Below are 26,635 nucleotides of genomic sequence, written 5' to 3' on the forward strand. Positions count from 1 at the left end.
GAGACACAGAGCTGGAATTGCAGAGGCAGAGACGCACGGGCGCACGGTCGATTTTCGCCTCCCGCATACTGGGGAGTCCCGTGCCTGTCACCAAAACCGGAGGACAGGGCTCGAGCGCGGTTATGTCAGCACCTTAATTGGGGAGAAGACTGTGAACCAACGTCCCTTCTCCCTATTTTTTAATTTCTCCCCCTTTTATTTTTTTTTGCTTTTCCATCTTTGTGGGTGCAGATATTGATGTGAGCCAGAGGAGCGGTTTTTCCGTTGAGTCGCACGAGACGGTGGCGCGCGACGGCAGGAGGAGACAACGTTTACATTGATGTGGGAGGACTCTCTCCCTCCGAGGTGGGGAGCCCAGATGAAGGGGAAATGCTGCGCGCTGACGGCTGCAGCCGTCAAGGCAACGGCTCCGTGACCCGGGCGAGGAGAGGAGTAAAGCACCGCCACCGACAGCCGCGCGAGTCGCCAGCCCCGCCAGCCAGCGTTGACACCGCAACAGCTCCAGCAGCCAGCGCGAGCCCCCAGACTCTCTCTCCCCCTCTCCCTTGGTGAGTGCGCGTGCAGCGTCTTGTGTACACAACACCAAAAAAAAAAAAGAAAAAAATTGCTTACTGTCCGCTCGGCCAGTTGTGCTGCGCACCTCTGACTACGTTTCTTTTTGAGTTTTTTACATTAACCTCATCGGTGCCGTAAACGGACGGAGCTCTGCATGCGTACCGCTCGTGCTGCTGGGTCATCTGGGCTTTACTGTAGGCATGCAGCGTGTGTGGTTAGATCTTACATGATGATGTTCAAACACACAAATACGCAAACACACGCACGCGCGCGCGCACACACACACACGCAGTGTGACTGAATGTGCGCGCAATGAACCCTGTATACCCCCACCTGTTTTTTTTAGATTTACAATATTCTCACCTTTTAGCCTCATTATCACTGAATTTATATACAGTGTAGGAAAAGCAACAGTCTACAGTACCTGCCCAGGTACTGTCACATTGCTGGCACACACACACACACACACACACACACACACACCACACACACACACACACACACACACACACACACACACAGCCTCTTGTTTATTTGCCGTCTCCATAGGTTGGCCCTGTGGGTGAGTTTGATGGGACTTTTCTAATGATGAATTTACATACCAGTGGCAAATACCAGAAGTCTGACTGTGAGCCCAGCTTCTCATGATGGACAGATGTTTGCGTTACATATAAACAGGAGACACAGAGAGCCCCGGTGAGCATCCGTCCAGCTCCTGGGGGTTTCCATCCCGGCAGCCCGCCTGAGCTCTCAGGGCAGTTAGGGAGGACACAGCAGCAGCACATCCTGCAGTGGCAACAGGGCCAGAGTGTTGGAGAGACACGGCGTACTCATGGTGGTGATTATCAGCTCTTGTCTGTGGTTTAGTGGGGAGGAGGGGCTGGGGGGGGTGACAAAGGAAGAAAGAGTGCATGAGAAACTGAAAGAGAGGACAGGGAGCGAGGATGAGAAGGAGAAGGAAGTCAATGTCAATGTCTGGGCAGTGACACTTCGTTATTTAAGGGCCCCTCTGAGACGTGCACAGGCTGCCCTAGTGCAGGTGCTGTTGGTATGCAGAGTGATGCTCTGTCTGTCTGTCTCTCTGTCTCACACTCACACAGTCTCACTCTCTCAGTCGCTGTTTGAAGAGTGAGTTCTCTTATTGGCAGGTCCACTTGGACATAATGAATAATTTCAACCCTCTGAATGCTGGAATGAAAAGGAAATGGCCTCACCTTGGCATGCAGCCGCTGTCTGTCAGACTTGTCTTGAGTGCATGGCCCTGTGTGTGTGTGCGCGTGTGTGTGAGTGTGTGTGACAAACAAAGAGAATGTGAACATATAACAGCTTAGGCCTATTGTGCCTCCTACCTGTGTGAGCGGGGCTAGTTGTCATAGCAACGGCCTTGTAGCTCCGTTGATGTTCCTCCTGTCCTCATTGGCAGGGTCAGTGCACCTAACACACCACATCTCGTCTCAAAGCTCTGTGTGTGCGTGTGTATGCATGCACATGTGTACTTCCAAGTGTGTGTGTGTGTGTGTGTGTGTGCGCGCGCACTGTGGAAGTACCTTTTGTTTGTGCCTTGCTGCAGTTCGTAGGCGTGTGGGTTGATGGCACAGACAAGTCAGAGTGTGTGTGCGCGCACACGCACATGTGTGTTGCAGTGTCACAAAGATGCACCCTGCTGATATGACAGCCGACAGCTCAACCAATCACCTGTTTTCTCTTTCTGCCTATCAGCATGTGAGGTTGCCATAGTCAGACGTCCTCTTGATATGGAGGTCGTCATGGAGATGGAGAAGACAGAATGGACACATATTCATGTATGCGCACACACACACACACAAACATACACAGACACATGATACATGGATTGGTACAATATTTATTGACTTCCTCTGATTTCCTGGTGCTTCGGGAAGTTTTGAGTTCAGGATGGTGCAACCTGTTGAATGGCTGAATAATGGTTTTAGAAGAGTGACAGTTTATTGATGCACCAGGTCCAAGCATGAAGTAGGCTAGCCTGAAAGGATAGAACCCGTCATCAAATCTCTTTCTGGTCCTGTCATTAATCTTTCACCTCAACGAACAGAACTGCACATTTACTGCCACCAGACAAGCTCCAGTAAATCAGAGGATATCCTACCAGAGATTGAGTCTGTTCAAACGCTGATTCTCCAAAAACAATCTCACAACTACAAAGCATCTCATTTCATGCATTTGGCTTCTAGCTGTGCGCAAGATTTGTCAAATGCAACAAAGGGCTTTTTTTTTTTTTTTTTTTTTTACTGGTTACAGATGTTTTGTGAAAGTCAGCTGATCATTCTGGCACTCCTCTTTGAACTCTTCACAACAGATATATTACTGCCATTCAGGAAAAGGGAATCTACACCAGCGTTGTGAATGAGTCAGGCCATTATTACTCAGCACTTGAAATGCCTCCCAAAATACACGAGAAATTGATTTTAGGGCACAGATTCACGTAAACAATTCACATCTATTCACACTGACAGAATCTGGTTGGTTAGAGCTCAGAGCTTTCTTCCAATGGCTCAGAGCTATCAGAAGATAGCTTTAAGCGTAAACTGTGATGCTGAGATGCAAATTATATTAGTGTTTCTTTTGCTGTTTTTTTTTCCCCAAATCAGAGACGTCATACTGAACTGCAAGGTTTCCAGTATTTTAATACCGAGTCGTAGGACATTTTAGGAATATTTTGAAACTTTCAATGTTTTTTCACTATGCAACAAGCTACTGGCAAAAATAATTAGCCATTACTTTGTCCTTGGAGTGAAGGGTACTGTCTTTTACGACTCCTATTAATCTAATCGTCACCTGAAGTGAAATAGCTTTCGCCACAGGCAGGTAAACGTGGTTCAGCTCCCACACACACACACACACACACATACAGGCAAACACACACACATACACACAGATGCACCCACACACACAGCAACCATTTAGCATTAGTGTAAGCAGTGTTTGTATGCTCCATTCTGTCACCTCCCACACGGTACATTCATAAAACGGCTCCTCCACGCCAAAGGCACTGACTCAATAGAAGACATCTCCCCCTTCTCTTTTTCTTGCCTCCTTCCCTCTTTTAACCCCTGTGCCCCCCCCCCCCCCCCCCCCCCCCATGTATCTGTCCTTTAGTCAGTCCCTTCCACTGCTTCTTCTTTTTCTTCCACTTATCTTCCTCCCTCCTCCTCCCTTCCTTTTCCCTCCTTCCCTGCATGTCCTTCCTCACCTACCTCCTCATTCTCACCCCCCTCCCACCCCCCACCCCCAAGGGCTGGTTGCAGCCGGTTTGAGTCTGACAGTGGAGAGGAAGCTTCGACCTCTCACCTCCGGAGTATGAAGGGAGGGAGGCAAGAGGAGAGGGATGATGGAGGGCAGCGGGGTGGAGGGATGGGTGTGGGGGGGGTTGCAACTGCAGGAGACAAGGGAGAGGTCAAAGAACTGGAAGGATTTGAGAAGAAAGAGGGAGAGGAGAGCTGGGGGAAGGGACAGGGAGAGAGAGAGGACAGGGGGTCAGGGAGGAAAAGGAGTGATAAATGAATGGAGAGTGGCAAGATGGAAGGATGAGGACGGAGAGATAGAGCGTGTGAGAGGATGAGAAGGAGAGAAAGACAGAGTGTGAAGCTGCTGTGTACCTCCCTAACAAGCTGGACAGAATCAGCTCAATTATTAAAGAGGAGCGAGAGATGGGGAAAACACGCAGACACACAGACGTACACGCACAAAAGCATCTCTCGGTGTCTGGCACACAACACATACTCGCCATCTCACACACAAGCAGGCGCGCACACACACACATACATACTCTACCTATCTGTAGATCGACATACTTACACATGTACAGTATGTCTGATTTTTGTGTTTCTTCATGCTCGTGCGTCAGAGTTGTCTTTGTTTTTAGCGGTGTGTGAGTGTGCGTATACATGTGTCTGGGTATGTGTGTTGAAAACAGTGAGTCAGAGGATAAGCAGAGACTTGTTAGTGATTCTCCTCAACACCCCCCCCCACCCGCCCCCCGCCACCCCCCCTACCCCCGCCACCCCCCTACCCCCCTCCTCAACCCCCACCCCCCCTCACCCCCCCTCCACTCTACCCAATTTGGCTTCAGCGCCGTCTCAACGTTCCAGCACCGTGGCTTCAATGTCGTCCCATCAATATGAACAGAAAATCAGAGCACTGAGGGGTCTGTCTATAAATCCCCACCGTGAATATAGTTTTCACCCTGTTCCCTTCCTTCCCTCTCTCCCTCCCTCCCTTCCTCTCCTCTCCCTCCTCCTCCTCTTCCTCTCTTGCCCGTTCCACCCTTGTTTCTAGTTCTCTTTCTTCTTTCCCTTTTCCCTCCTTCTCTGAGGAAGTGTATGCCCCCAAGGGACCAAAAGATTCGCTACCTTCCAGGAGCGAAAGAGATTGTGTGTGTCTCTCTGTGTGTGAATGTGTATCCTCCACGTGTGTGTGTGTGTGCCAGGATGATAGTGTGTGTGCGTGAGAACACACACTTCCTGAGACAGAAAGGGAGAGAGAGGCAGGGATGAGCAAGTGAAGAGCGAGTGAGAGAGTGAAAGCAGGAGGCTGTGGAGGGGGAGGAGAGAGAAAGAGATAAGAGAGAAAGACAGAGAGTAGTCGGGGAGAAGGGGGAAGATGGATGAATGCACTGCGCACTGAGTGTGTGTGTGTGTGTGTGTGTGTGTGTGTGTGCGTGAGTGAGTGAGAGAGAGAGAGAGAGAGAGAGAGAGAGAAAGAGAGATGGTAGGGAGATGCAGGTAGACGGAGAGGGACGGAAGGGTTTCTTATCCTCTCAGCAGAAGTCATAATTTCTTAGAGTGTGCACAGATGTGTGTGTGTTTGTGCGCATGCCTGATTGTGTTTGTGTCTGAGTGTGTTACCTCGCTCAGGCTTGAGGCCAAGAACCGGAGAGGTACAGTGGTGTAGCGTCGGTGTGTAGTGTGAGCAGCATGCGTGTGTCTGTGGGTGCTTTTTGAGAGGTGTGTATGTTGAGGCTGTGGCTGATGAGCTGTCAGTACCTACAGTTGGAATGTTCACAAGGCGGCCATTGTTGTTCAAACAGCCAGCAGCCTTCTCCTTGGCAACGGGCGCTGCAGCAGCGTCTCCCACAGCAACTGTGGAACAGGAGTATGGAGGGAGGAGGAGGAGTCAGGAAGTCAGGGCCGCAGCACAGAGGCCCCTCTCCAAAACACTGGCCTCCAGGTCTGAGTGTGTGTCGGGGTCCAAGCATCTGGTTTGTGTGTCCTCTGTGTGTGAGGTAGAAATGCATGACTGTGTTTATGTGTGTTGGTATGTGTGGTTTTTTAAAGTGTGTCTGTGAGTTCTCGCTGGCGTGACTACGTGGAGCGTGCATCTTCGCTCGCATTCGTGTGTTTCTGTCTGTTTGTGCGTACATGACAGCTGAGTGTGTGTGTGTGCGTGTGTGTGCACCTGTGTGAACTGTAAGTGGGCGTGTTTCTTGTGTTTGCACCTAAGTGGTTGGTTTCATCTTCTTGTATTTGCATGTGTTTGTGTGTTTCCAGAAGTATCCCTGTGTGTCCTTGTTTTGTGTGTAATCCTGTATGTGCTTTTTTGTACGCACATGTGCACACACTCCTAGCTGTTCCCAGCTGGTGCGGTTGGTCACATGACCTGACTGAGGGGCAGCCATCAGCAGCGCCAGGAAACTGCCTGCAGGAGAGCGAGAGAGGATAGAGAGTGTCAGGCTGAGTTGAAGATGAGGGAGGGCTGTTGGGGAGTGGGAGCGTGTGTTGTGGGAGAGAAAGCGGGGGTGGGAGGTGTATGTGTGTGTGGGGTGCAAGAGAGATGAGAGAGGGAACCGTGAGGAAGAGAAATGAGGAGGGGGGGTGAAGGAGGAAGAGGAAGGGGTAATACAGTCCTCCTTGCCTTAAAATAACTACAGCATGTAGGTTCCTGACAGTCAGATAGTGAGACAGTCAGATGGGGGTGGGGGGTCCTGGCTATGTGTTGTCTAGTGTTTGGAGCTACTTCTCTGGTCCCCTGTGTGCATCCTTGGCAGAGCCGCCACTGTATCTGGTCTGTGTGAAGTCTGTTTACGTTAGATGTGTGTCTGTGTGTCTGAACGTCTGTCTGCCTTTTTGTTTGTCTTCACATATGGTTTATGTGTTGGTCTCTGTTCATTTATAGGCTTTGTGTGTGTAGTTGTTGTGTGTGTGTGTGTGTGTGTGTGTGTGTGTATGTGTGCACGTGCTTGCTCTTGGCAGGAGATATACAACGCGCACACTGATGATGGGGATCATTAGGAATTTCCTGCAGCTGGGGAGGTGGTGGTGTTGTTTTTTTTTGTGGGGGGGGGCAACATGGATGGGTGGGATGTGAGTGGGTGAGAAAGAGAGGAGAGGTCAGAGAGAAAGAGAGTGTGAGTGAGTGGGTGAGGGGTGAGGGTTTGTATGTAAGTACGCTTGTTGGACTGTCTCTGTTTGAGTGACGTGTGTGTGCATGGAGCTGCTGCCCAGCAATGCCCAGAGTTCACCTCTGTTCTGAAGGGTTGTTGGTGGTAAATTGTGTGCAGGCATGTTGGCCCCAGTAGTGCAATATGTGTGTATAACATTACTTGCCCCCTCTGGCACACTTACACACACCTCAAGCTCTCACACAACTCAGGTCTGTTGATTGGAAGAGTTCGGAGATGCTTAAATTTTAGCAGTTCACTGTTGCTGCCTGTTGGGCTACAATGCACTGTGGTCAAGACAGTGAAGACCTTATAACTTCAGATTTGCTTTTTTTTTCCTTTTCATTTAGTTGAATTAAAACTTTCCACAACTTGGCCAAGTATTGAATAAATATTGAAATATTTTTCCCACAGTGGGAAGAAAAATAGTTCCTTCAACTCCAACATGTCGACATATCATTTTAAGATGAAGTGTAGGTTTGTTTTAGGTTGTGGGGGGTTGCTGTTGTGTTCTGTGATGTGGCTTAAGTTGAATAAAGTTCTTTTTTTTTTATTCTTAAAGCTGATGTGAAATACATTTCCATTTTACTTTGGCCTTTGGCCTTTGGCTAACTGGCCTCATATTTGAGTTGATCACCGCACACAGGCAGTGTTTATGGTTCATCAACCACTTTAAAGCGATGCTGTGTCAATGTTATATAATGTGTGATGTTTCATTGACAAAGTCAGACTGGTGTTTACCATCTGGAATACAACATGACACACTTGTTTCCTCACTGTTTCCCACTGAAAACATCTCATAAATGACTCCAAAACAGTTAGTCATCAAGTTGTCCAACAGTTTTGTTGTTTGTCTTTTGCATTATTTTTCTCATAATTCTCTTGGCGGATGTTTTTATATTTGTAGGAGGAGTTGCGCGCTGTTGTGTGTCTTGCATGATGGTTTGAGGATGCTGGAGCTGCCGGTTGAGGTTGCATCAGGGTTTAGGTGGTGTGGAGGAACGAGAGGCTGATGGTAGCTGAGTTTCTGCACGGTGTCATTCAGTCTCTGTGGACCCCCTGACCCACTTCCCCCTCCCCACCTCTCTTTCTCTCCTGGCCTCACATACACTTTCTCCATCTCGCTCCATCTCTCTGTTTTACCCCCCCGCCCCCCTCCCTTCTTATCTAAACCTCTCTGTGGAGCTCCCCCCCTCCTCCCCTCACAACCTCTCTCTCACTACCTTTCTCTCTCTTTCTCTCTCCCCTCTGTGTCCCCCTCCCTTACACCCCCCCCCCCATGCTGTTTCGGTGCTGCTGCCTGTCTCTTAGCAACAACTGCACACCCGTTAGAGCTCAGTGAGTGCTTTTACAAACACACCCAGGAAGACACACTCATACACGCGCACATTCACAGACACACACATGCGTGCCTGCACAAACACATCCACATCCACACTCTCACACACACACACGCAGGGTCTAGTTCCTCATTGAGGGTAGCTGCTGGCAGGCCTGTGAGTCTGCAAGCCTTTGTGGCAGTGAGATAGATGGGAAGAGAATAGATATGCTGTACAGCTACCATGTACAGAATGATTGTTCCTCTCAAACTATGCACAACAGGGAAACTGCCCAAACTGGAAAATGACAGGTTCTAGTCTCTGCTTTCACACTGGCATGTGCGCACACACGCTCTATGGCATGTTGTGTTGTTGTCGCCTTTTCCTGTAAACACACAATAGCACCAAAAACTTTTATGAGCAGATGAAAAATGTACAATATCAAAAATGTTCAAACAGTATCATTCATATGAGAGCTGCTCTTTGTGAAACAGATTCAACAGATCATCATGTGGGAGCAGCGCACACCATCGGCTGTTTTCACAGAGACAATACTACGCCACTGTGTGTTCCAAAGCCCCAGAGCCATTCACAGTAAAATGCACCAAAACGCATTTGCTACGTATGACGGTGAATATATTGGGATGGCGGCTGATGGATGCCAGGAGTATTTGCTTAAACAATGAATCATAGTGGGAGCGTTTGATGGGCTGGCATCTAAGCCCTGTCAGGATGCCCCCCGCAGAGCACAGTAGAGGGATATTTGCATGTGTGTCTTTGTTTTGTGTGTGATTGTGCATGACTATATATGTGTGCGTGTGTGTGATATGTATGTCTTTATGTGCAAATCGATGTGTGAGTGTGTGGGAGGATGAAGCTGTGGGGGCATATTTGCATGTGTCTTTGTGTGTTGGTACGTGTCGCTGTGTGTGTGTGTGTGTGTGTGTGTGTGTGTGTGTGTGTGTGAGTGACAGTGCGCGCATGTAAGTGTAAGCACATGTGCAGCAATGTTTAATTAAAGCATGTGTTCTTCTCCGTCTCTCACACACCGGTCAGATGGAGCCTTAATTAATGAATGCTGTTAATTAGACGAGAGAGAAAGTGAGAACGAGAATAGGAGAGGAGAGACGGAGGGATGTAGAGAGAGAGAAAGTGAAGCAGGGAGACAGTGGGCATGGCAGAGAATGGGTGAGGGGGTTAAAGAAACTATGTCTAATGTGTGTGTGTGTTCATCTCCATGTTTGTCTGTCCCAGTTGTGTCATTCCTCAGAGCAGCAGATCGTTGAGGTTGCTCTGCTCCATGTGTTCAGCCCCAAACTCTGCTACAGCAAAACTCTCCCACTCCTCCTCCTCATTTTCCTCTACAGCTTCCTTCTTCTTCTTCTTCCTCTTCCTCTTTCAACTTTTCCCCCTGATATCTAAAATCTGTTTGCTTCAGTCTGTTCGTCCACTTACCATCATTTCCCTGTCTCAATCACGTCTTTCACCTCCTTGAACTCCCTCTGTCTCTTGCCCTTTCTCATACTTTCTCACCCATTCCCTCAGTCATTCTAGTGTCTTTCACCTCCTCCGCTCCCTGTTCCCTTCTCTTTTCTTTCTCTCTCGCTCTCTGTCCTTCTCCCACCCTCCTAATCAGAGCCATATGTTGGAGAGGGAGGCAGAGAGATCTGACGATGGACAGGATTGTGTTGTATGTGGAGAGTGTGGAGCAGTGCTGGAGCCAGCCGTGCGTGTATGTATGCGTGCAAAAGTGGCACGCATGCTTGTATTTGTGCTTGAATCTGTGCACGCTTGCAGTCACGTGTGAGTATGATTGCACGTGTGGTCCAGATTTCATAAGATTTCTGTTTCTTCTGGCTGTCCGTCCTTCCAGTTCTCCTCTGCTCTGGGTTTCTATAATCCTCCAGTCGTTCCTGTCTTTCTGTCACCTTCATCTCTCCATCCTCTTAACACCTCTCTATTCATCACCTCTCTGCTTCCCCCTGGTGGCTGCGATTATTCACACATTCTCATTCTTCTTGTACCCTCCAAGTCTAGTGCTTTGTACTGCATGAGAATAGTTTTGGTAAAATGTGGCGTGCTGTGTGAGTATGCCTGTGTGTCTGTGCTTTTCACCACTATGCAATTGTTTATTATAATTTCTAGATTTTTACAACATGTACATGCAGTCACTCAAATATGGTGAGATTGAAAAATGTGGCAAAACTCACTTGATCTCATACATGACACGTCTGTTTCTTCTAGTCTGGTCATCATCATCATATAGTTGTGATCAACAGTGTGTGTGTTAGTCCAATAGGAGAGAGTAAAGTGGGTCTGGCTTACTTGTGTCCCTATGATGTGCTGGCACACGCCGAAATGAAACACTAACTACAATTACACTTTAAATTTTTATATTGCAAGTCATCTTCCAAAATAATTGAGTCTGATGTGAGATGGTGCAGCCCTCACCAAAATACTGATTCTAGTCTGGTCTGATGCGTGCCGTGACATCATGTACTAATCTCTTATTCTTTCTGCTCCACCCTCCTCCACACTCCTTTCTTTTTCTTGTTTTCCCCTCTCACCCTCTCTTCCACCTCCATCAACTCTCTGTCCCTTCCTCTATCTGTCTGTCTGTCTGTCTGTCTGTCTCTCTGTCTTTCTCTCACTCTAGCAACCATGGGCAAAAGACAAGAGCAGAGGGGAGAGGGAGAAGTATGTGAGCTCTCCACTGCAGTATTGATGACCCAATGATCCCCTGCAGAACAGAGCCAGTCAGGCAGACAGAGTGAGGCTCAACTCAGAATCAAAATCAGAATCAGCGCCACAACCATTCGGTAAAAGCAACCAACTGAGCGGGATATGAATGGTAAATGTAATCTAATGTTGTAATGCTGCTGTGTGGGTGGCACAGTTAATAGAGTAGAGTGCATTACAGATTAGGTTTATGGCCCATTGCCAAAAATGTTGACGATTCCATCACAGAACCACAATTCCATCTGTGCTGCAAGTGTCTGATTTTTATTTGTACAGTATATTTGATGCCTTACAATGACCAGTATATTTAGCGATCTGGAGTTTAGATTAAATGCATTAAATGCAACAAGGAGATGTTAACTGATTTGTGGACTTCCTATCCCAGTTAATAATAATATTTTTATCTCTGTCCTCAGGTATTTGAATCTTCTTGCTAGCTGTTAAAGGAAGACAGCTACAAAGAAGAAACACGAATTTACATACAACAGAAAACATCCCTCTTTTCCCCCCACCACCAGCAAGACCAGACACTGAATGAGTGGCTTGTCAGATCACCTTTTTTCAGGCCAATCTGGGGCTCCAGTGGGCTGTGGTGGGAATCAAGCAGAGGAAAAAGGGTGTGTGGAAGGGTTGGAGGAGCTGGCAGAGCCTGAGCTCTGGACTGGGGAGCTTGGGTTCCAGGCGGAGTCCCAGGATCCCTCCAGCGATGGACTGGCACCGGTGACCTCCGACCCCTTTCCCCCCTCATCTCCTTCTGTCCTCGCCAACGGCCTCCACCTACAGAGAAGGCTGGGGCACAACACCTGTCGGCGGAGGCAGACGGAGACTCACACTACTGCTGAGACACATTCATTCACAGAGACGTTTAGAAACATGCAGACGCACATAGACCCAGATGTGCATGCGCAGGCTGTTTCACACACACACATAGATAATTGTGGACACATGGATATCAATGCACATACAGGTTCTGTAGGGTCAGAACACTCCAGAACTCTCACACCAGAGACCATACACACAACCTCACCTCAACCCCTGTCTTTGACACTTGGCAATCATCCTGCCTCCACCAATCAGCTGGCAGCCCCAGTCCTCACAGCAGAGACAGACATGCCCTCAACCTTTTGTCCAGTCCCTATTGGCCCCAACCCAAACACAGGCTCCTCTCCTCTTCCTGTCGAGGCAGAGAAGAAGTATGCACTCCGTAGCTCTGGACGTCCCCGCTTCCCCTGTCACCTGCGCAAATCCTCCCGTCTGCGTCGAAGCATAGAGGATGGGGAGAAGAAAGCGTTGAGGGAGAGGGGAGGAGAGGATGGTGATGAAGTATTAGAGGAGAAGATCTGGAGGATTAAAGAAGAGGAGGTAGCAGTTGGTGAGAAAGAAGAGCATTCATCTGTGGAAGCTGTTCTCCCCACACCTCCCTGCCCTACAGACATCGCTCTTGCTTTAACCGTACCCAAACCTGTACCTAAAGCTATACCTAAACCTGGGCCCAGACTTGGGCATAAACCTGGACCTAAATCCAGGTCTAGGCCCGCACCAAAATCTGTCCATAAAGCGGGTCCTAAAAGTGTCATGAAACAGCGCCAGGCAGCGCAGTCCATTGCTCATCGTGTTACCCCTCATCTCCCATTTGCGAACACATCCACCATCCCTGCATCTCTACTGACTGTGAAGGAGGAACGTGTTGCAGAGTTGGGGGTGTGTCCTCCCAATAACCGGAGATGCGGACGTTTTGTTGGTGTAAGTTAATTTGTTGTTACATATCACTATAATTGCTCATAATACATTATACAGTGCCATATCATGTATAAAACAGATGTTTTGACCATTTGCAATTGTCTATGTTTTATGTTGGTCTTTGCTTTACAGGTGAGGAAGATTGTTGTCAAGGTGGCTCGCATTCCTGTCAGCCTTAGCCGCAGACAGAAGAGCTACAAGATTTCCAATTTGGAGACAATTACAGGTACAGAGAAAGGCAATGATGGTGGGCTTGAAGGCTCAGAGGCAGCTCGAGAGCCAACGGCGCTTCTCCGCATGAAGAACAATGGGAAGAGCGTTATGGTGATGTTCCCTCCTGGAGAGTTGCCTGTTATTCTCAAACGCAGGCGGGGACGGCCGCCTAAACAGGCTCTGCCAGGAATACCAGGAGAGCCTCCCAATGCTGGCAGTGCTGGTGGTAATGTAGACCAGCCCAAAAAGCCCCGGAGGCGTCGTCGGACTAAACTCCCTTCTCCTTATCCATCTTATGTTAATGATACCAACGATGTGAAAACAGAGTATGGGGATGTTCTGTCCAAACTGGCCTTTTTAAACCGCCAGCCCCCTGCCACTGGCCGCTGCTCTCCACCCCGATGCTGGACACCCAGTGAGCCAGAAAGCTTTCATACCCCCTTGGAAAACCCTGGAATATCCACCCTACTCCACCGGCTCACTGGGTATAGACGCCCGCGGGGTGGCAGAGGAGGTGGCATTGGAAGAGGTGGAGGAACAGCAGGGGGGATTGGGGGCAGTGAGCGCAATAAGAGCACCTTCAGTGACTTCTTTGAATCCATTGGCAAGAAGCGGAAACTAGGCCCCCTGTCTGAGCATGGATTACCTAGGAAAAGGGGGAAGGGTGTGGGTGGGGTTGGCAGGGGAGGGGGTATTGTAGGAACTGAGCCTGGGGGAGAGAAAGTAGTCAGGAAGAGACGTATGAGAAAAAATGGCGCATTTAAAGGAGAGGGGGTGTCCATGGGGCAGGATTGGCCCAACGGGGCAGGTGGCTGGGGAGAGGAGGGGGGTATGGAAAAGGAGAAAGGTTTGGGTGGGTTTCAGCTCTGCGGATCTCCAAGGGGGGGCTTTTCCTCTTGTGAGGTTGGAAGGGGGGGCGCCTATAGCAGTCCAGGAGGAAGCAGAGGGGTTGGGCCAGCTGGGGAGGACTCACAAGGCCTGTTTGCTGGATATTTCCGGTCTCTGCTTGACTCGGATGATTCGTCAGACCTGTTGGACATCTCCTCCTCACAGTCAGACCCCCGCAAAACTTCATCCACCCCTGGTTATGAGCCATCAAGCCCGGCTACAGGTCACAGCTGGTCCCCTGCATTCTCCAAGTGGTGCTCCAAGGGTGGTGCAAGTTCTGGGGCAGAGGGTTCAGCCCAGACACATTGCTCTTCAGCCCGGCCTCCATACAGCTATGGCAGCCTGGCCCAAACGTCACCCACCACTTCTACCTACCCCAAATCCACTCCTCCATCTCTCTCACACTCTCCTAGCTCCCCCCACCCTGGCTCTTTTGGCCATTACTCCTCTGGCTACTCCTCCTCTTCCCCTGCAGTGTCACAGAGATCCTCTGACTGCAGCTTTGCTTACGGGTCTGGACACAGCAGTGGTAAAGCAACCCCTGTTGGCCAGATCAGTTATTCTAGTTACCAGGCAGCAGCCAAGCGGGGCTTTTGTGGATATCCTGCAGGTCTTTCCTCCATGGTGCGGGGGGAGTCAACAGGACCCACGTCACCTGGAGGAGGGTACATGTCTGTGGCCAAAGGTAGCCCATTCAGCTCCTCCTCCTCCCCAGAAGGATTCAAACAGTACAACTCGAGCCAGTGGAGCTTCAGGTAAATCACTAGTGGCAGCTTGTGATCATTAAAAATCCTCAAAAACCAACATAATGAATTCAAGAAATGTCTGAATCTAACGTTATATGAAAGGGTTTTAAATGAATATGTGATTAAATGTTTTCTTCCATTAAAAAGAGAAGTACAAACTAATAAAAGTCTGACCGTTGCAGGATCAAAGTGATGTGATCTGCTTAATATAAATGTTTCACTCCGACACATCATTTTCAATTATACCATGTGTTAATAAACAGTTGATACCTGGCATTAGGTAACTCATTGCTACAATGTGCTCTGTTGTTATCAAGCACAGGAATACAAAGTTTTCTCTTCAGGTTCCTATATATCCTTTATAGTGTATATAGATATATCCTATATCCTATATAGTGAGAATATAACTCAAGTTCAGACATATTACTCAAGTGATGTTTGTTTTATAATTTGCGTTGCTGTTTTTCTGTGTTTTTTTCTAAAGACAAGGTTATGGTGGCTGGTCAACAGACAGCTTTGGGCCTCAGTATCATGGCTTTGGTGAATATGGCTCCAATGAGTCCAAAGACATCTTGGATATCTCGAACTACACCCCTCAGAAGGCCAAACGACAACCTTTTCCTGAAAGTCTATCAGAATCCTCCTCAGACTCTTCACATCTTGGATCTGTACCCACTGGTAGTGGGCCGAGCTCCACAGGTGGCACATACAAACAGAATGAGGCTGCTTCTGTTAGTGCAGAAGGGGGCCAGTCAAGTCTCTCTAGCCTGGAGAAGCTGATGATGGATTGGCATGAGAGTGCTTCAGGGCCCTCCTATAACTGGAGCCAGAGCGTCCTCTTCCAGGGTGGGGGGACCAGCAAGCCCGGCCGAGGTCGCAGGAAACGGACTGAACCACAATCAGAAAAAGAGGGGGGCTCTGCTTTACACTCTGATTCCCCATCCAGTCCCTCACCAACGCCTACTCCAGGACCTAAACGGGGAGGGGTTGGTGGACGGGGAAGGGGATCTAGAGGAGGCAGAGGGGGTTTGTCTCCATGTCAGAGAGAGCGGCCATCAGGGGCTAAAGGCAGGGGCAAGGCTGTCTCTGCATCAGGGTCTGGAGGAGTAGTGTCTGCTGGAGGTCCAGAGGGGTCTGGGTTGTTCCAGGAAGTGCTGGACTATTACAGCGGAGACAGTAGTAGCCTCTCTCCCCTGGCCACTCCCAATCCTGCACCACCTTCCAGCTACCTCCAGGACCCCTGTGAGTACCCCTCCCCTTATTCTGCCCACCCCTCCACACCTTCCTCTGAGGAGCGATATCCAGCCTTATACCCTGGAGAGTCCTCCTCTTCCCTCTCACCCAGTGTCTCATCTCCCCCTTACCCTCCCAAGCCCACCCCTCCTCCGCCCCAGTCTTACCACCCAGTCCCGTCCAGGACCTTTTCCCCCTCCTGCTCTCCCTCACCAAGGGTTACACCCCTCTGCGGCACTGCACTGAGTCCCTCACATCGCCCCCCTCCAAAAGACCCACAGTTCTCACAGTATGACTCCCCCAGTTATTGCAGCTCCCCCTACTGGTACGGACAGACGTCACACAGCGGCAGCCCCAGCCCTCACTCACACAGCACACACTCAAATACAGCCGTGCACACACACAGCAACCCGCACACAAGTCCTCACGGAAATGCACATGGTAATCCACTCACTATCTCAAATGCAAACACACACACACACATAACCCCGACAACCCATGACACACATCATCACAACACACAGCCTCATGCAAACCTGAGCTCACACACCAACACCCATCCCACCTCACACCTCCAGAGCAACCCCCTCACCCTCTCAAACCCTCACACCAACAGTCAGCCCCACCACAACGCACACACTAACCCCAACCCTCACCTCCCATCCCATGCACACTCCAACCCCAGCCCCAGTCTCCTCTCCCACTCAACACCTGTGCTTTATGAGGAGCGCAGCCCTCCCTCCACCATGACTGCCCACAAGCGGGATCTGACCCCACACCCCATGAGCACAGGCCATCGCCAGGGCCACCTGCCTCACTCCCCCTACCCCAAACCTCCCCTGGACTCCTCGCCCCATCAGGAGGACACTAGTGGTTTCTCCCTGTCCCACCAATCCTATCAGGGAATGGGACACCGCTACCCCTCCCAGGTGGCTCAGGGAGGTGGGGTGCTGTGCCAGCTCCTGGACCCAGCCAGTGATGACAGCTTCAGCGTCACCAGCCTGTAACAGCAGGTGAGTTTATATAACTTTCATACGAGCAATAAGGCCATCAAACATCTAGAGGACTGTTTGATTAATAAGAATGATCTTTGTTTTTGTTTAAAAAATATGACATAGAAAGTCTTTCCAAATATTTTTTTTAATTTTAGAATAAATTAAAATTTAGAATGCAAAATGATGAATAAATAAATTTAAAAAAAAAAAAACTAAATAAAATAGAAATAAAACAACCCAATAAGATTACTAACCCCTATATTTTACAAGCTCACCCCAACACCTACCTCATGTGCACACACACACACCTTCAGCTAACTCCTCACTGGCTGGGGAAAAGGCGAACTGGCAAACAAACACACATAAGCAGACAGGTACATACTGAGATTAATCGAAAGGCAAATGATGCAAAACGTTAAAATGGGTAATAAAGGGCTGCCATGTATGAAAAAATTTCTCCCTTGAGCTTCTCAGTGAATATTTTATTTTCTCAAGTTTGAGAAAAAAAAACACATGACATCTTGAAGCCACTGGGATATAGAACGACTCTTGGAAGAGTTCCAGTGTAACAGTGTGATACGTCTGGCTATGGGAACTGTGACTGTGATTATTTGTTTTTGTTTAGAGTTAAGAGCTAATGTTTCATTGGGGGTTTCAAAAATTTCTACCAGTGGACATGGATGCAAATTGAAATTGAGTACTTACTAAAACCCACACCAGTAAATATGGTGTTCTGGACACAGCAAAGGGTGCAAAGGCTGTTATGACAGGATGTGTTCCTGAAAGCTTAGATTTGGAAAGATGAGCCCTATACAATACTTTAAGAGACTGGGTCGAGCACAAGATGGCTTCATGTTTGCAAATTGTAGCTCATTTATAAGGAAGTAATTGGTGCATTTGAATGTGTTTTATGGTAGCTCAAAATATATTCAAGCTGAGCTGAGACAGTCCATGTAGACTCTTGAACTTAAATACAAAAAGGTAAATAAAAAAATTGAGTGCATATGAAGGAGATGTGTTTATAAAGACCTGATTAAATAGTGTCAAGGTACATTTCATTCACTTCATATTATACTTTTCTTTACCGCTGTCAAAAATAACAGTCTCATTTTACTCTTTCTCTTCGTCTCTTTCTCTCTCCTTTTGTTTTTCTTTCAGGTGCATTCAATCCAAGCTTTTACAGATTTGCAAACATTTTTTTTTTTTCATTTTTCTTTAAGGCAACTTCTTTGTGAGAGACTGTGAAATGAAGGGTGAGAATTTAGCTGCCAGCTTTGGACAGTAAAGCTTTAATTCTCCAGCACTGACAATCAAAATCAACCGCAACGTAAACACCCAAGCATGTAAACACACAAATGCACACACACACACACACACACACACACACACACACACACACACACACACACACACACACACACACACACACGCATGTGCAGATGAATTCACTACCTAGACATGAACACATAGAATCATACATGTGTACACTGACTCACATGCTACGCTGAGGGAATGGCCAAGCGGAGCTGACAGATGAATACCAGACGCTGACGGACAGAGACAAACCTATTTCCTCATCCTGTTGAGTCCTGCTGTGATACATAGAGGACTCCGTTCCCCAGAAGTCTGTATCTCATCAAATCTTTCTGGTCTTGTTCTGTACATCTGCAATATGGACAAACTAGGATCACACTGCTCTATCTCTCTTTCTGTTTCTTTCCTCTGTCCTCTCTCAACCCCCCTCCTTTGCTAAACCAGCAACCGTGTTCTGCACTCGACTCACCAACACTGCATTTCTGTCTCGTGCTCTAAACCTGAACCGCATCTGAGCCCAAATCAACTTTTTAAATACCATGAGCCTTGCAAGTGTCCTGCTCTGTGCACTCCTTGTGTTGTGACCCATAAGAGAAAAGTGGACTAAACCAGTTTCTGCTCTCGAAATACCAGCATCTGTACATACGACTCCAGCTCCAAGCCAGGGGCCCCCTCTTCACTCTGAAGGTCTGTCATCAACACGCCCTCCTCAGCGTTCTGCCATGGTTTCTCTGCTCTTTGGGGGTGGGGGTGGGGGGGGGGGGGGGTGTAAGGGTGGGGGCGAGCTTGGTGGGGGGGGTCTGCAGCATGGAGACTCAACATCCTGTGTTTTGCTGTTTTAACTACAAGGGAAAGAGACATTGAAATCACACAATGGCCCCAAAGAGACTCTTGTTTTCTGTGTGCAAAATGTGAGACAGATTTGGTCTCAAACACAGGTTGTGTTTGCGTGACTGCAGTAATGCATGTATTTGTGTGTATGTGTGCATATATGTGTGTGTGTGTGAGTGTGCGTGCGTGCCTATGGGGTCAAAAGGAGTGAAGCTCCCCAGACACCAGTCTTGGAGGGGCCTCGTTCTTTCTTTCACTCTCTCCCTTCTTTTTTCTGTGGTCTTGTGTTGTTTGGTGGTTTTTGTGATGAAAAAAAAATTGTATATCTGTCTGTTACATATCATGTATGTATCTGAGGTGCAAAATATTTAAATACACATTCTGTTCTTGCCATTGGTAATCCTGTCTATAGCATACTGCTTCTGTAAGGGATTAAGGGAGGTGTGAGCATGTTTGTGTGTGTGTGTGTGCGTTTTAGAGCCTCCCTGAGTATTGGGCTTTGCCCAGGCTGTCTGGGACTGTGAGCGAGAGAGTTCAGTCAAGGACACAATTCGACAGGGAGTGAAAGGGAGGGGAGGAGAGGAATGGATGGCGGGGAGAGCAGGGGAGGATGTGTTGGAGAGGAGAGAAAGAAACCAGACTGAGGAAATCAGAAAAGAGTGTCGGAGAGGTTTTGAAGCCACTGAAACAAAATGCACAAAAATGTAGTGCTCCAAAATTCTTCATCCAAATAAGGAAATGTACTAAAGCACAGCGTAAAGGCTGGAGGTACCAGAGAGCTGACAGGAAGAGACCCATGCATGTCCTCACAGGGACTCTTGCTATAATACAGCAAATATTGTACATCTGCAGCTTGTGTGTATTGTGTATGTGTGTGTGTGTGTGCCAGACAGAAAGGGAGAGTGAGAGAGAAAGAAAGCAGATGGGGGGAGTTTACTGGCTGCATATTGTGTACAGTTTGTCAACAGGCTGACTAAATAGACTCAGACATGGCCGGAGGAAATGTGTTTGCTGTGACATTCCACTGTAAGCTGGAAGGGGACACGCACTGTCGACAACACTACATGACAGACAAAGAGGAGGAGGGTGGAGAGCAGCAGCTCTCTTACACACTTTTCTTTTGTACTATATTTATACATAAATAACAGCATTTCATTTAAATATAAAATGAGCATTCTCTGTGCTGAATCTAAACAAAATTACAGCCAAACTAAATCCCGTACTCTCAGCAGGTTTAAGGACACAAATCTGTTTAACAATTTCTCAACAGTCAGTGGGAGGAGAAGTATTCAGATCTTTTACTTAAGTAAGTGAAAGCAGAAATATCACAATGCAAGAACCCTCTATTACTAGAAAAAGTCCTGCATTAAAAAAACTTAAGTAAAAGAATCATAGTACTATCATCAAAATGTACTTAAAGCAAAAGTAGAGGTAATCATTATGCAGCAGAATGCCCCCTGTCCGTAGCCTACATTAGATTATTTAATAATGGATCTGAGCAGCATTTTAATGTAGCTGGTCAATAGGGAGATAATTTTAACCACTTTATGTTCTGTTGGGTTGCATAATCTAAAAGCACATATCATAGCCTATCTTATAATCTCATCATAGGTGTAGTATGTAAAATGCTAATCTATGAAGTAACTAGCAGGTCTGACTGTCAAATACATGGAATGGAGTGAAAAGTACAATATTTCCCTCTCGTATATTGTAGAGTAAAAGTAAAAACTAGCACAAAATATAAGTATTCAGGTAAATTAGCTTACTTCAAAGCTGTACTTAAAGTACAGCAGCCTAGTTACTTGAGTAAAAGTAATTAGTTACGGAACACAAGCAGTGACTGGGCTCAGTTTTTGTTTTTGTTTTTAAACCCAGTCCAATAAAGGAATGTTTTGTTTTTGTGACTTAACATTTATGGATGTGGTATTTGGCAAGAGAAAAGGTTAGATTAATTAGGCTATGAAGAAAAAAAAACCCTTTAAGATCATTATTAAAATTGATACCCTGAAAAATACAACTTTAAAGACAAACAGAATGTTAGTGTAGGTGTAAGATGAAGTAAACTTGGTAATGTCAAACCAGGATATCTGTGTGTAGTTGCAGGGCCAAAATAAATGGAGCACTGTCTGTGTTTATTCATCACAGAACGAAGAGCACAATTTGTGGAGCGACTTGAAAGAAATTTCCTTCACCTTTTCTGTGTTGACAGAAATTAAAGAGGTAAAAGTCCACACTTGCTTTCAGGGGTTAATTGTGGGCTAAATTAAACGGCAGTCACTGTGTCAATAAGGCCACCAGGAATGCGCTTCGTCATCACAACTTTCCCCTGGGGGTAAAGAAGAAGAAGGAGGAGGAGGACGGGGAGGAAAGAGGAGGAGGGAAGCTCTCAGCTGGGACTTTCCTCACTGCCCTCCGGAAAAAAAGTTAAATCGCAGGGCACCACACCGGAGATGTTCCCCGGTGTCGCCACGGAGGAGGTATGCGGACCTGTGCGCGATGGTGGGGCCGAGGTAGTCTCCCCCTCCGCTCGGGAATTCTACTTCTTTTAATCCCACCGTTTCTCCTCGCGCTCCAGCTCCTCGTTGTGGTCGGGCCGCGGCTACCTCGAGCCGGAAGGGTCGCGGCGGCGGCGGCGACGGAGGAGGAGCGTGAGGGCGCGGTTGCCTTTTCCGTTATCAGCATCGAACCGGAGAGGAACTCGCGCCGTTGGGGAGCCCCGTCCCGGCGACCGGGTTTGAAGGAAGAGGATGAGGAGGAGGTGGTAGAGGTGGAAGATGGGGAAAGGAGGGAGGGGACACGAGCCTATGAGGATGAGAACGAAATACACTGGCGCCAGGTAAGTGGTGGAGCACGAGAGATAAAGTTGAACTGAAATGTTTCTGAACCTTTGCATCAAGAAAAGAACAGATATTAATTGAATCACATAAGAGCTGTTGACTTTTGGGGGAAAATTATACATTTTCATCATCTTCACCTACAGGAGCTAGATTATATACTGAATATTACATGAAACACTCACCAGTTAATTTTATACCATACTGATTATTTCAAAGCCAAATAAAGATTATTTAAAATATACTGACACTGAACAGAGTTTAGGCAGATATGGGGCTAAAGCCACTCAGTGTAGTATAGACGTTCAACTGAGCTCTTTTTACAGCTATAAAAAGATGCTGCGGTTTCCTCTCTGGGTTTATTCATTATGCTGGGTCAGTTTGTGCACAGCCCTGTGAATTATTGCAGACATGATGGAACAGGTGAGCGCAGAGGGAGAGCGCGGCCCTGACCCCAGATCAGAGAGAGAGGTGACAGCTGTTCTCTCTTTGCCCCTCAGTTGCACAGTGCTTCAACCTCCATCTGTGTTTGTGTGCGGGTGCATCTGCCCCCTCTTTACCTTCGGACTCCTTCCCCTCACTCCCCTCCTCGCCTCAGCCCCCCGCCTCCCTCTCTTTCATTCTCCTTTTCCTCTCAGTCTCTTTTTCTGCCCAAGGCTAAACTCTCTGACTCATTCTGTGAATCATCACCCCTCTCCACCTCCTCCCCAATGAGGTTGCCATGGTGACCAGCACAGGGTTCACTCTGAGTCGGGTGGGGGTGGAGGGGGGGTCTTTCTTTGACTGTGTGTGTGTTTGTATGTTACTGTGCCTCAGGCAAATGTCTTACAAGCAGCACTGAGGTCAGAGCCTGTGACCTGCCTCCTCAGCACTATTACCTGGGGCAAGGGTTGCAGCAGACAGACTCACACGCATTACTGTCATTCCTATGCATTATTATTCACCCCCCCCCCCCCCCCCCCCCCACTCCACATTCCCATGAATCTGCTGGTGTTCCTTGCACATATCAATATATTGATAAGTATGTCTGTATGTTCCCAGGTTGGATCCAGAGCACTGGAGGTGCAGCCGTGGGCGGCCGACAAGCCGTCATTCGCAGCAGAACTCAGTCGTATCATCACATACATCACCAGCCCACAGGTAGGTTGCACAGAATATCACATAAAACATAGTGCTGCTGTCAAATAAAAACATCAACTCGCTGGCAGAGTCGGAATTAAAAAAAATCAGCCTTGTTCAATCAAAACACAGTGTTCACCTCTCTAATTGGTTCATTTCAACATGTTTTACTGGCTTGAAGAGGTAAAACTATCCAGTATTTTATCAGAAAAAAACACAAACATTAAAAAAAAACTTCTTGTGACCCCTCAGATTTATCTTGGGAGGGTCCCAATCATTCATACTGACAATCACTGTTCCAATATATAGGGCCCTGCTTGAAGGTCTCAGGCTATACTCTGACTCATAAGGGACCTACAGATGCAGCCAGGAGTTAGATCTTGCCAAGGCTTAAGAGTAATCGATACAACTTCACTTTTTCAACTGCTACTTCTTCTTCAGTTCACTTTTTCATTTCTACTACTGCAGACATCCAGTGTAGGGGTTAACATAGTAATATGATCAGTCAGGCGCTGTCAATATGCTGGCAGCAGAATTCTGCCAAATCTGGAGCCAGTAAAGCCTTTCAGTTCCAGACTGGAAACTCCCGAACAAGAGTTAAGACTTATGTAACACCAAGTGCTGGTGATCTGGGAGGGAAAATTATATGTCTGCTGATTAAACCTACTATATTGCGTTGATTTTGATCATCTGAATCTCACATTTAAGAGTCAGTTTTAACTGAATCATCCACTTAAAGGCATTTGGAAACATCACTTAGCATTTCACACAACTTCTTAAACTTCCTCTCCTCTTAGTGTTATGTTAATTGTGTGTAAGACTGTTCTCCGACCTCTGTCCAGTTCATGTCATTGTGACCTCTCCTCCTCTGTCCTTCACCAGCTGAACTGCTCCAGGGTTTTATCTCCAGGTCAGGCTCAGGCCTCGCAGCCCCCTGTACCTTCACACCACTGGCTGCTGTGTGCCGAGGACTGGCTCCTTCCAGCTGCAGACAGACCATGTGTTGCATACTCCTTCAGGTGTGCCCATATGTCTATATAGTACATGCATGTGTCAGCACATGTGCTGTGATGCTTATGCATTCGTATTGCTGGCAGAGTTGGAATAAAAAATGCAATGCATATTTAATCATGCATGCAATAATCTTCAAACCACCTCTGTGCTCCCCTGCCTCTCTGTCTATCTTTTTGTGTTTGTCTTTGTCTCTCTAGTATGGATGGAAGAGATGCAGACTTTCTAAAGACTGTGTCAGGGCTAGGATGTGAAGTGCACAGTTTCGATCCCAGCAACTCCAACAAATCTTATGGTCACCTTGGCAACAGTTTGGCTAGTAACCATGGTGATGGAGGTGTGGTTAGCCAGCACAAGATGTGGCTGGAGTGGCGCGCTCCAAGGAAGCGCAAGCACAAGACAAGAGGCAACCTGGGTAGTGTTTCTCAAACACTGGCAGACATCATGGCAGCTCTGGGACATCACACAGTAAGGCACACGCGCACACACACACACACACAAATTTAGAGAAACAGTGCCAAACAAACATACCTTAAGAGTTTTTTCACTCCAACATACCCAGAAAGCTCTCTTACTTGTACGTTCCCATGGCAACAGGGCTCTGCGCCATCCCTGGCTGCCATGGCAACAATTTAAGTGAGTGAATCACACACTGGCCTAGTTACATCCTGCATCCACAAGAGGGAACTACATACCTACAGTTTGAGTATGTGTTGGTTGACAAATAAATAAAAAGCGCCTGGATACATTTAGAAATATTTAATAATGATTTTAACATGATAACAAAGAAACAGGTATGTAATGGAAAGCAGAAAAGCTGGACAACATGAAAAATTATAATACGTTCTTATAATTGAAAATACAGACAGTAACGGGAATTGTAATGAATACTGACAAAATGTTTACAGTTCTGGGAACAGCAGTTGCCTGATATTAGGATGGCTGGCTCAATTGCCTGTCATTTTAAGAGCAAAATAGTCCCATCCTCTAATTTGGAAATTTTAAAAATAATTTTTAAAACACATATTGAACTTTTTATTTGTACTGTGAATATATGATAATCATTATGCAGTCCTAAAAGACATTAATTAATTTTTATTTTCTTCTCTGTATTCTCTGTTTTCATTAGGTTCACTTTCTATATGCTGACCTGCTCAGTGCTGAGTGGCGAGTTTTCCAGAACTGGATTGAGTCAGGAACTCTGCAGAGTGTCCATCATCTGGTTGCCACAGTGCACCTGCAGTGGGCCGGGTTTGAGGTGGGAGGAACTGATGAGGAAGTGCTCCGCTATTGGTTCAGCATCCTACAGGGTCTCCACGCATCTGGATTCAAGCTGGTCCACAGCTCTGCAGGAGAGGGTCACAGTGTCCTTAAACGGACAGTAGCAAATGCTCACAGCTCCTACACACTCAGCTGGGTCAACACAAGACACTGACACTCACACACGAATGGGCACAGGTGTACACACATGACTAGACATTGTGGATGGCCTCAAACAAAAAGGAGAGGAGGCTTTACATAGTTGGTGAAGTTTCTTACAAAACTTTTTTCCCCTTTCATTTCAAGCACACACATTCCTTGACATGACATCTCCCTCTAGTGGAGATGAAAGGATCTTCCCTTTTTATGACTCCACCCTCAGAGGGAAACACTGTTGTCTGTACATAATAGTGGCTAATTTGACTAAATATGGAGCAGAAGGGAGGCTTGCTGATTTAACTGGGCAACAGCGCAATAATATGATAATTACAGCCACAGATTTTACTTTGTCTCACTTGTAACATAAAAAAACAGCAAATATGTAAATTGTAGCTTCTGCTGGATTGTGTCCTGATTACTCCAAAATACCAAACAGCTGTCTAGTAGCCATCGACACATTTCACTTCTTTTTTTTTTTTTTTAGTTGATCAATAGACAATAGATAATAATATGATACGATTATATCAGTGTCATATTATTATCACACAGTGCAACCCATTTTGCATTAATCCAGCTGTAGTTTGAATGTAGATTCAATCGGTTATTTGATGTATTTATTTATTTAAGTACATCTCTGCAGGCCTTAAAATGCTCTTATGTGCAATGATTGTTTACACTGAAGAGAAGCTTAAATTATATTGAGACTGATACTGCCTACTGTGAAATATATAGAAACTCTTCCATTATACTGATGTATATTTGCACTGTTCTGTGTACTGTATGACAAAGAAGAAAACAATGAAACCATGTTACAAATGTGCATTTATATCACAATAAAATCCCAAACTAGCCAAATCATCCTTATACAATGTATAGAGAAGTATACAGTTACAATTAATAAATTCATATAGAAGTTTATTCTGCAGAAGAAAACAAAGATGCATATGCATCTGTTACAGAGCGGTCTCTATAGTAGGTGTAAGCATATGAATTACAGTTTATGTGATACCTAATCTGTTCTCAAGTGTGTGTAATTTGAATAAACTTGAAGTTTTAAGTAGTCATTCAATGACAGCGTTTGTGTTTTCCTTTTAAATGTATTAGCACTTCCTCTATAAATCAAAATTAAAGAAGGGATGCAACAGTGACTTAATGTTTGTTCCAACACAAATAGGCCTGCACGCTGGCTCTGCACCGCAAGAAAAGGCTATAATTACTATCATGTTGCAACGTTCAAACAAACAAGGTTGTCTCAGTACAATCC

General features: G+C 46.8%; 2 protein-coding genes across 2 annotated transcripts; both read left to right on the plus strand.

The window, feature by feature from the left end:
- The first annotated feature begins 11,562 nt into the window (after window positions 1-11,562).
- On the plus strand, window positions 11,563-18,874 carry ahdc1 (AT hook, DNA binding motif, containing 1). Its single transcript, XM_041053558.1, has 4 exons — window positions 11,563-12,771; window positions 12,901-14,624; window positions 15,100-16,861; window positions 18,002-18,874. Exons 1-3 carry the CDS (start codon window positions 11,563-11,565, stop codon window positions 16,853-16,855), a joined length of 4,689 nt encoding a protein of 1,562 aa, XP_040909492.1. The 3' UTR covers window positions 16,856-16,861; window positions 18,002-18,874.
- A 2,543-nt stretch (window positions 18,875-21,417) lies between these two features.
- On the plus strand, window positions 21,418-25,857 carry LOC121192049 (methyltransferase-like protein 24). Its single transcript, XM_041053603.1, has 5 exons — window positions 21,418-21,824; window positions 22,864-22,962; window positions 23,824-23,960; window positions 24,153-24,420; window positions 25,082-25,857. The coding sequence occupies exons 1-5, from the start codon at window positions 21,468-21,470 to the stop codon at window positions 25,385-25,387; spliced, it is 1,167 nt and encodes a 388-aa protein (XP_040909537.1). The 5' UTR covers window positions 21,418-21,467; the 3' UTR covers window positions 25,388-25,857.
- Window positions 25,858-26,635: the final 778 nt, after the last annotated feature.

Source organism: Toxotes jaculatrix, chromosome 13 (assembly GCF_017976425.1).
Source record: "Toxotes jaculatrix isolate fToxJac2 chromosome 13, fToxJac2.pri, whole genome shotgun sequence".
Taxonomy (NCBI): domain Eukaryota; kingdom Metazoa; phylum Chordata; class Actinopteri; family Toxotidae; genus Toxotes; species Toxotes jaculatrix.